We start from the raw sequence: 10,679 nt of genomic DNA on the forward strand, positions 1-10,679 counted from the left end.
GTTTAGTCTCTGGGTGCCCCCCCCCCCCCCCATTCCCGCTGGTTTTTGCCCCCAAAGTTTTTAATGGTGAGGAACTGAGCGCTGATGCCATCTGCCGAATGGAGTATTGTGCAGCTACTCTGCACTCTTTCCTGCTATTGATTGTTGGAGCATCTACCTGCTACTGCTTTTGCGTCCAAAGAGCTATGTAAAACTCCAATCTTCAGACTGTTCCTGCTGCCCGCCTTCTGGGTGCGGTTCAGGCTTTGTGAGCCTCATCTGTCAGCCACCGCTTCTTTCAAAAACATAGATGCCCTTTTTGTCACTTCAGATGAACCCCAGAAGGGTGCCATTGCTTCTTGGTCTTGGTGCCTCAGGTTGACCATCATTCAAGTTTAGATTATCAATGATCGGGTTTCATCCCTTCCTAATAGGCACATTCTATTAGATCTGCGAGTGCTTACTGGGCTTTTTGGCATCAAGCAACTTTTTCCCAGCTTTGCAATGCTTCTAACAGGTCTTCGATTCACATGTTCCTCTATTTATGACGTTCTCCCAGATGGATCTGCTTCATCTGATGCCAGCTCTAGGCGTAAGCTCCTTCAGGCAGCTATTTAAACTGCAGGCAGTACCTAATTATCTGGGTTTTTGTTTTCTTGGGCCCATTGGCCAAAACCTGAAGTGTTTTTGGGTGTCCGAAGGTGAAAATCTTCCTGCGTCTGTCAATGAAAACAAAAAATAGGTTTCATTTCTTTACTTGGAATCCATTGAGGGGCAAAAGTCCCACCCCTCTGTGTCTAACTGCAGTTTTGCTACAAAACTGAGAGATGCTGGAAGTACGATGGGCCATCTCGGGCTGCCCTACAGTTTTGTTTTGTTTTCTCCAGTGTCCAATCCCCCTGTAGGTGGCAGTATAGCCAAAATTTGAAAGACTTTCTGTATTTCTGAGTTGATTCCAAGAAAGGGATTTTACAGTCAGTATAATTATCCTGTTTTTGCTTCCTAGTGTAATATTTTGGAAGGTTATATAATTAAGATTTGAATAAAACAGAACCATAAAAAGAAAAACCCCATCTTGTGACTAAGAAGATTGTCAGTATGGGAGAATAATTAATGGTGTGTGCAGGCTTACCAGTAGACGGTCTTGTTAGGCTTAGCTATACAAGTAACATCCAGTAGTTGAAAAGATGACACCCTGGACAGGTAAATTGATGATGTTCTTCTATTGCAGGCCAGAACTTGAATTGATGGTCTGAAATGGTTGAATTTCTTGTAGTTTACATGTGTACAAAATTAGTGAGAGGTTTATTGGCATGAATGCAGAACCTCAGCCTTTTGAAAATGATACCAAAAAAATAGGAATTTACTGTTTAATTGTTTTACTGGACTATCCTTTTTTTATATAAAGGCCAGGACATCTTTTGATGTATTTACATCATGGTGCAGTACAATAAATTACATTTCTTTTTTTTAATTAAAGTCTCATGTAAGAGTGCCATTAGCGTCCCAGTGGGCAGATCTCTACATTAGGCATATTGACTTGAAAGATCAGCAGTGCCCTTGTCTAGTGTAAATCAAAGGCTTTTCAGATGCCCTTTTATTAAATGTTTTAGAGGTAAACTCGGCTAATCCTTTCCTTGTAGTTTTTTTTCACATTTGCAGAGGTTTTCTCTTCATTTCTTGCCAACGCTGTCTGCATCTTTTACCATCTTTTGGTTTTTATCAGACTGCTACACAAACTGATGTTGGCAAATTACATAAAAGAGGCTCTGCCTTGGTCCTAGGTAGCATTGAGAGCAGATGCATTTTAATAGCACTGTCACTGGATGGAGACAAAAGTGCATAATCACAGTAGAAGCATAGAGTGATTGCTGCTTTGTGTATTGCTTCAAGGCATTTTCATTATCGTGTTTATAAGCACAGAACCAAAAAGTCATCGAAATTGTGCATCTGTACAGCATATTGTGGGCCATACTGCATTACCACTTTGTACTATGTAATAAACAGTAAGCCAAATTAATTATATTGATTAGGGTATTCATTATTTACCTGCCTACAATAAACGAAATTCTAGTTGGCTGCTATGGGTTTGGGCACTTTTCATATTATCCTTCTCCTTTGTCACTTTGATAACCCCCTATAAGTAAACATATTTAGTTGTACCTAGTTTGCCCAGCATCTGTCATTGGTTAGATGGGGAAGTGACTGTAAACACAAAAGACACAGTTTACAAGGCATTTATATTTTGTGTTAATATGAGTTTGTAAAACAGTATTGCGAATTTTTCTATTTCAGGTTGCATGAGTTTGATGAACAAGTTGCGGCAGTTCGGGAAGGGATGGCACGAGTTGTTCCTGTGCCTCTTCTCTCCCTCTTTACTGGTTATGAACTTGAAACTATGGTACGTACATGTTTCTCACAGTTGTAACATTGTGGTTATAGTATTGTTAGTAATTTGAAAACAACATTTAAACTGCTTACAATGAGCCAGAACTAGGGTGCTTCTGCTTGTTTTACATGAAAAGTCATAAACCGTACCACATAGTTGTATATTTCATGGTGAATAGAGGGAAATGCTCAGTGTCCTATTCATCATTACACATAAATGACCATATCGATGACCGCTGACCAAAAAATGTGTTTGTCCATATAGTGGATAGAAGGATGGAATGATGTTCTTCTCGTGTAGATTATGGGGATATTATGAGCCAAGTTGCTTACTAACCATATAAATGCACAAAGCTACAGCTCCGTTATATTAAGGTCTCCAAATGCTGATCACATACGTGATCTGTTGAGTAGAATTTGGCTCTGTCAGTTGTACAATGGCCACACCTGTTTTCATAAAGCTTTGTCCACGTTAAGTGACTGGGGTTTTGGCTGGAGTAGGTGGGACTCACCACAACAGTGGGTAAGGCTTACTGTAACTGTGGGTGGGGCCTTATCTGACAGCTGTCAGACTGTAGAAATAGAATATTGATGTGACAATGTGCTTACATTGGCACTTCACATAGTGTTGTAACATGAATAGATCAACAATGCGTATTACCTACAACCATCTTCTAATCAGTTTTAGACCATTATGTCCTGAAACTGTTGATTTTAATAGGGAATGTGTAAAAGGTTTGTTAGGCTGCAAAATGCATTTGTAGCCTGCACTTTTGTGGTCAAGTAATATAAGCTAATTATGCGGAATAATATTTAAAAGTCTTGTGCTTGAGAGTTTGGCACTGTGCATGCCCCGCCTGATCATTTCTACATGTTGCTGTAGTTTGCAAACTTTATAGAAGAAAATATAATAGAAATACTTGCCTTCTTTCTTCAGGTGTGTGGCAGTCCGGATATTCCCCTCCACCTTCTGAAATCAGTAGCCACATACAAGGGGATTGAGCCCACTGCCTCTCTCATTCAGTGGTTTTGGGAGGTAATGGAGTCCTTTTCCAACACAGAGCGCTCCCTGTTTCTTCGCTTTGTGTGGGGTAGGACAAGGCTTCCAAGGACGATAGCTGACTTTAGAGGTCGAGACTTTGTCATTCAGGTAATGTTTTTGCTTCTTGCACATTGCTATTTTTTTTACTTGATTTTCTTAATGTTTGGTCCATGCCAAATGAATTACTCTGTTGTAGGTGAAATGTGGCAACTTTAATAACCCGTTATCTTTTAGAATGATTTAGTTGTGAGAGTTTTAAAAAGCTGACATTTTTTTTCTCAGTTCTTACTGCCCTATATATTTCTTATTTAATTTAGTTTGGTTCATTTATATTAATGTAAGGTGTTTTTTCTCTTAGAGTGAACCTGTAGTCAGGCTATGGACTGTCAAGTATCCACATATTCTTACCTATTCTTAACATGCATGAATTGACCTTTAAAGAAAGCCCCTACTGTTTACCCTTTAACGTAGGCCCTCTGCAGCAGCAGGCACTGTGGATTAATTCATCTTTATAATTAAGAGAAGCAGTGAAATTTTTCAAGTCCATTCCCTAGGCAGCCTGCTCCCTCCCATCTTGGGGTTGAGCCGAGACGCAAAGTTAAAATGTTCTGCTGAGAAAGTTGTGAATAAATTGTTCACAGTACCTGTAGCTACAGAGGTCTGTGAGGGCTTGTTTAAAAGCTCTTTAACCTCTTGTTATGAATGTTTACATTTTTGGCTGGCCATATCATGGCCGCAGGCTTACTTTAAAGAGGACGTATCAGAATGCAAGTAACAGCATTGTGTGATGTGTACAATGAGAGAAGTTGAAATTTGTAAATTGATTGAATTTAGTGACTTCAACCTCTTCATTTCCATTAGACTTTCAAACTCTACAAGTGCTGATTTTACGCATCATTATGTTTCTTTTCCCTACAGGTTTTAGACAAGTACAATCCTCCAGATCATTTCCTTCCAGAATCATACACATGCTTCTTTCTGCTGAAGCTTCCTAGATATTCCTGCAAGCAGGTTCTTGAGGAGAAACTAAAATATGCTATTCACTTCTGCAAATCCATAGACACGGACGACTATGCACGGATTGCACTAACTGGCGAACCAGCCGCAGATGACAGCAGTGATGACTCGGATAATGAAGATGCAGATTCTTTTGCTTCTGACTCTACCCAGGACTACCTAACAGGTCACTAAGGGAGTGTAGCCAAGAAAAGCTGCCTCTCCTAATGCACTGAGGATCAAGGGAACCAGAACGCCCAAAGCTTAGCAGTAGACCTTATAAAAATATGAAGAGAGACTTATCTGAACTTTTACATTTGTGAGTAGGTGCCTATTCCTAATTACACTGCACTTCTATTGTGTTTTATTAAACGTGTTGTAAATGTTTATTACAAAAATTAGTGCAGTGTCAAACATATGAGGCCGCATGGCCTTTTACAAGTGAGTGCAATAGATTTTTTTTTAATTTTTATTTAGAGTTGTATTCCTGTGTATGTTTTTGATGGTTGTGGAGAACATGAAAGTATTAATCATTTTCATTTCCCTCTCCTTGCAATCTGCTTATTAAAATGTTTTCAGGAGCAACTAATCAGTATTCCATAGCGTTACATGTAAATTAGACAAAAGAGGGATGTCCCTGCCTTTTTCCTAACACTAGTTCTCTTTGTATATTGAAACCCGCACATTATGCATTTAGTGGACTCTTGCAAAAGTCATTACATTTCATGAGAAGTGTGTGTATATAACTGAATAGTGCCACTACATATGCAAACTATCTCCCTCTGAATAAAATATCACGACTATTGTGCTTTTTTTGTGATGTCTGAATTTATTATTCTAGTTGATAAAACATATGAAATAATTCAACTTTTTGTGTCCTTTTTTTTAACATGAACAGTACAGCAGTGATTTTATCACTTGATCCACCTGTAGTCAGTCACCTGTGCAGAGGGCTGGGCTTAGCCTACATAATTTCCGGTCCAGTTTTTTTCTATGGTGTCCTCCTCCAGTGAAAAAAGCAAGAAAAGGGATCTTGATCATGGAACTCCCAAATTTCCACCTGACTTTTGCCAGGATGGAACGCTGCAACCATTACTCATAGTTTCGGCTTGCTATGCCTTTGCACAAATTAAACTTTCTCTATGTTTAAGATGCCATTCTCAAGATCTTTATCAAAGGATGAAAAGTTTTTTTTTTTAATCAGTTCTCATCTTCTGTCTGGGACAAGGGACAGCTGCAACATGCTGACAGGAGGAAATGGGAAAAAGTGTAGATCTGGTGACTTATAAGTATTTTGCTGCTGCTTCATTGTCCAGTTGGCAAGCTGTTGCTAGGGTGACTTTTTTTTTCTCTACATATAAAATGAGCCCTTAAGTAAAAGGGCTATGTTATGCTCCAAAATATTTTCTTACTTTTAAAAACACAGCATATCCTGTCTCTTCTGAGTAGGGATATGTGTCGGCTTGGTATGAACCGAGTTCAACCAGGTTTGTCCAAGCATGCACAAAACTGTCAGTGACGCATCTTCCTTCCTCCCACCCCCCTGGCCCATTCAGCTGTGGCCAGGGCATTCCTCACCCCGCAGATACATGTAACAAAGGAGAAGGAGAGGGGGAATGTGACATTATTTTGCACGGGATTGGGTGAAGTAGGTAGTAGAAATTTAAAGATACAGGGTGAAAGATGTTAATATGGCATGCTGAAGCAAATTTGTAACTTTTGTTTTAGGACTTTAGTGATATTTTAATTATTGCTTGTTTTTACTGCACTACATACACTATATTGTCAAAAGTATTGGGATGCCTGCCTTTACACGCAAATGAACTTTAATGGCATCCCCGTCTTAGTCCATAGGGTACAATATTGAGTTGGCCCACCCTTTGCCGCTATAACAGCTTCAACTCTTCTGGGAAGGCGTCACATGGCTTAGAAATGTGTCTATGGGAATATTTGACCATTCTTCCAGAAGCGCATTTGTGAGGTCAGGTACTGATGTTGGACGAGAAGGCCGGGCTCGCAGTCTCCGCTCTAATTCATCCCAAAGGTGTTCTATTGTGTTGAGGTCAGGACTCTTTGCAGGCCAGTCAAGTTCCTCCACCCCAAACACGCTCATCCATGTTTTTATGGACCTTGCTTTGTGCACTGGTGCACAGTCATGTTGGAACAGGAAGGGGCCATCCCCAAACTGTTCCCACAAAGGTGGGAGGATGAAATTGTCCAGAATGTCTTGGTATGCTGATGCCTTAAGAGTTTGCTTCACTGGAACTAAGGGGTCAAGCCCAACCCCTGAAAAACAACCCCACACCATAATCCCCCCTCCACCAAACTTTACACTTGGCACAATGCAGTCAGGCAAGTACCATTCTCCTGGCAACTGCCAAACCCAGACACATCTATCGGATTGCCAGACAGAGAAGCGTGATTAGTCACTCCAGAGAACACATCTCCACTTCTCTAGAGTCCAGTGGCGGCGTGCTTTACACCACTGCATCCGAAGCTTTGCATTGCACCCATTCCATGAAGCTCTCTATGCACTGCTGTTGTGCCAGTCTGAAGGCCACATGAAGTTTGGAGGTCTGTAGCTATTGACTCTGCAGACAGTTGGCGACTTCTGTGCACTTCAGCATGTGCTGACCCCGCTCTGTCATTTTACATGGCCTACCACTTCGTGGCTGAGTTGCTGTTGTTCCCAGTTGCTTCCACTTTGTGATAATACCACTAACAGTTGACTGTGGAATAGTTAGTAGCAAGAAATTTCACGGAACACCTGAATCCAATGATTTGGAGGGGTGTCCCAATACTTTTGGCAATATAGTGTAGCTCTAATTGGCAGTGCTATAAGTGATCTGGGGAGATTAGAGGGCCTTAGTCTAAAAACAGTTGGAGAAAAAAAAGCATCTATGTTACTTATAGATGCCAGGCTGATTTCAGCTATAATTTTTAGTGTAAGTAGGAGAAACAAAAAAGATATGCGCTTTTTGTGGCATTAGCTATACCTTGGCTCTGGTAGGGTTTCTTAAAGTGTAGCGGAGAGAGAGGTTGAATATGTTATATTGCTTTAAATAAGGTAACAAACAACATGCCAAGTATAGTAACCCATAGCAACCAGTTAACCCTCTTCTCACTTACCAACCTAACCTCACCCCTACATGGCTGCTTGCCAGCCTGCAGTCCGTCTCCACCATCCAAATCGCAAGCCTGCACTATATTCCATTGTCTGACATAAAGTGAATTGCTAGCTTAATTTTAATCTGATCATTCTTGTACACCTAATTCTGATATGCATTTCATATGCATGTGTGTATGTTCCCCTGATGGTTGAGCAGCTGCAGCCCCCTTTTATCCTTTATAACTTTATATGCAGGAGATCCCAGGAGCCCTCCTGAGAAAACATTTAATCCAGGATATTGTAGTGTGATTTAAATCTGAAAATAACATACCACCAATCCATATGGAATCTCTACAAACAATGGATGTACCTTTTCTACATCTGTTAACATAAAGAAGTCACTTAAACATCAAGAAGACCTGTAATGAGACCTATAGAGGCTTCCAGTGTTGGCTTTTCTAAAAAAAAAAAAATGCTAATTGTCTGCTTTTCCCCTCCTGCATCAATACATTAAAGAACAACTCCCAGCAGTTAAAAATGTAACCCTTGCAGTGGGGTTATTCCTGCACTGCAAGGGTTAATTGCTCATTTTGCTCTAGGGTGTAAAATAAAGATATATACTTGCCTGAACCTCGGTCCTGCCTGGCTGTTAGACCCGTCCCTGAAGCCTCTTCTGCCCCGAACTTGGGTAATCTCAGCCCCACTGATGTCATCACATATAATTCAAGTCTATTGACTTGTATTATAAGTGAGGATGCCAATGGACATACCACAGCCAGACCGGAGGCCGAGAGAGCTGAGAGGTCACTGGCACAGGCAGGATGTTTGGGTGAGTATATATTTTTTTCATTTTACACCATAGACCAAAACGAGAACTTAAAGTGACATTAAACCCTCAGATTTTGTAACATAAACCAATACTGTAATGTGCGCCTTACTGTAATCCATGGTAGTTTCCCTTCTCTTTGCTGCTCTTCCTTTTAAATCCTTATCTCTTCTCATGCTGGGGGAGAACTTCCCTTTGCAGCAGACTGCCTTGTCTCTAGAATGGCTACATGGTGTCTGTGTACAGGTTCACAACCTGAACCAGCACTACAGGAAGAGGCACTCAGCTGCAAAGGGAAGTTCTCCCCCAGCATGAGAAGAGATACAGATTTAAAAGGAAGAGAAGCAAAACTACCATGGATTACAGTAAGGCACACATTACAGTATTGTTTTATGTTAAACAAATCTGAGGGTTTAATGTCACTTTAAGCCTTGTGGACCGTGGGTAGCCCCACTGCGAAGGTTAACTTGTCATTTGCCTGAGGTTTTTTAAAGAGGACCTTTACCCATATCTTTAAAATAACAACAAACACACCTTTAGAAATGTTTAGTAATGACAATCTACAAACACATATTTCTAGATAATGGCCGGCTTTGTATTCTTTGTATACCTTGTTTCTCTTTTCTTCCCCAGTCTTCTGGCAGTGGCCTTGTTAATTAAGGGCAGATTACTGGATTACCCTTTACTTCCTTGAACTCTGGCAAATGTGACTAGGACATGTGACCATGCACATCATCTCAGGGGAGGAAAATGCCTTTCCCTGAGATCTCATGAGATTACAGATGAGATTTCCCAGCAATGCTCTGCTGATGTAACCTTCCCAGGATGCAACGCTCTGGCACATCATTTGTGCCAGAAATGTACTAGGAAGTAGATTAACTATTTGTAAGAAAATGAAAAACCTGTTTGTTTAACTAGTGAATGTAAGATGATTTTTAGGGAAACCAGGTAAATGTCCACTTTAAAGTAGGAAGGGGGGGCGCAATAACATGGAAGTCTGAAGCCAGTCTGTCCAATCCAGGAGCCAGGACTTTTTAGGAGCAAGCTCCATTGAGAATAACTAGAGAAAACTTCCCAAGTTAGGCGCAAGCTAATTTTTAAGGAGCATTGACGACCTGGATCCTGTGATTTGTCTGGCCCTTCTCTAAAGAGTGGCTATACTAGCAGACCTGTACCCAACAGCCTCTCCTTCCACATCACAGATCTAATATCCTTCACCCTAGAAGCCCAAAAACAGACGGGCTCTCTATTATATTGGGGAATAAGTGGCATATGCATTTCTGTGCCACCCGCTGGCTCACAAGAGGATCAAACCGTAAGTCATAGTCTTTGGAAATGGTTATCTGCTGATCTGAGGATTGTGTTTGGGAAATACTTTGGATGGGAAGGAAGGAAGGAAAGTTGGTTACCCAAAAGTATAGATCAGAGGTAGGCAATCTTAGCACCCCAGCTGTGGTGAAACTACAAGTCCCATAAGGCATTGCAAGGCTGACAGCCACAGACAGGACTCAAGGTATTAATGGGTTTTGTAGTTTTAGCACAGCTGGAGTGCTGAGGTTGCCTACCCTGGTGTAGATCTTCTTTTAATGTTGCTTGTTATAAGAACATGGTGCAATGTTCCATAAGGTATGCATAACTTTGCACCCCTATTATGCATTGCATGCATCAAAAGTTCAATCTCTGGATTCCTCCTGTGCCCGAACAAACACAATTTTTCTAGTTATAATTAATGAGACTTTACAGTACAGCTAAAGCTTCGACATTAATAAGCTGGCTTTTTTGAAGTATAAAACTATTCGAAATATAAAACATAAATGGCGGGATTCTTTTTACATCTTATGTTACTGAATGTTTGTCGTGTTTTTTTTTTTTCACCATCACAAATGCATTTCTTTTAGGATTAGCACATCTTGGCAACATTGCATTGAATAATGGATTATGGTCAGTGAGGTGTGCTAATGTGCTAAAAGACTGAGTATTGAAATACATTTTTGGCACTCGGTGTACAGTGTTTTGATCAAATTAACCAAATTTGTCATCATGCTGATCAAATACTGAACTGCTGTTACGAGCAGGCTGTTTTATTATGGGCCTTTTTGCTGCAGCAGCAGTAACATTCTAGACCAGGGACCAGATCATAGACAAGGCAAGGTCACAAAAAGAGTACCACTTGAAAAGGACACAGAGTATTGAAATAAGGTCCATCACAATAGGACCCATTAATGAGTGTAATTAATAATGGAATCGCCAATCTCATGTCCTCGGTTTTTCTTTGTCGATTGAGCTGAATAGGTCTTTCTGCTTCTTGAAATAAAAAGCATGCCCTTGTTAACTATGAG

At 40.6% G+C, this 10,679-nt stretch overlaps 1 protein-coding gene across 1 annotated transcript in view; it reads left to right on the forward strand.

The window, feature by feature from the left end:
- LOC108792118 (E3 ubiquitin-protein ligase HERC2) overlaps nt 1-4,923 on the forward strand; it is a 134,041-nt gene extending 129,118 nt beyond the window's left edge. The window contains 3 exon segments of the mRNA XM_018562815.1: nt 2,275-2,380; nt 3,305-3,517; nt 4,328-4,923. Coding sequence (XP_018418317.1) covers nt 2,275-2,380; nt 3,305-3,517; nt 4,328-4,600 — 592 coding nt within the window. The 3' untranslated portion in view covers nt 4,601-4,923.
- The last annotated feature ends 5,756 nt before the right edge of the window (nt 4,924-10,679 follow it).

Source organism: Nanorana parkeri, unplaced genomic scaffold, assembly GCF_000935625.1.
Source record: "Nanorana parkeri isolate BGI_ZX_2015 unplaced genomic scaffold, ASM93562v1 scaffold601, whole genome shotgun sequence".
NCBI lineage: Eukaryota > Metazoa > Chordata > Amphibia > Anura > Dicroglossidae > Nanorana > Nanorana parkeri.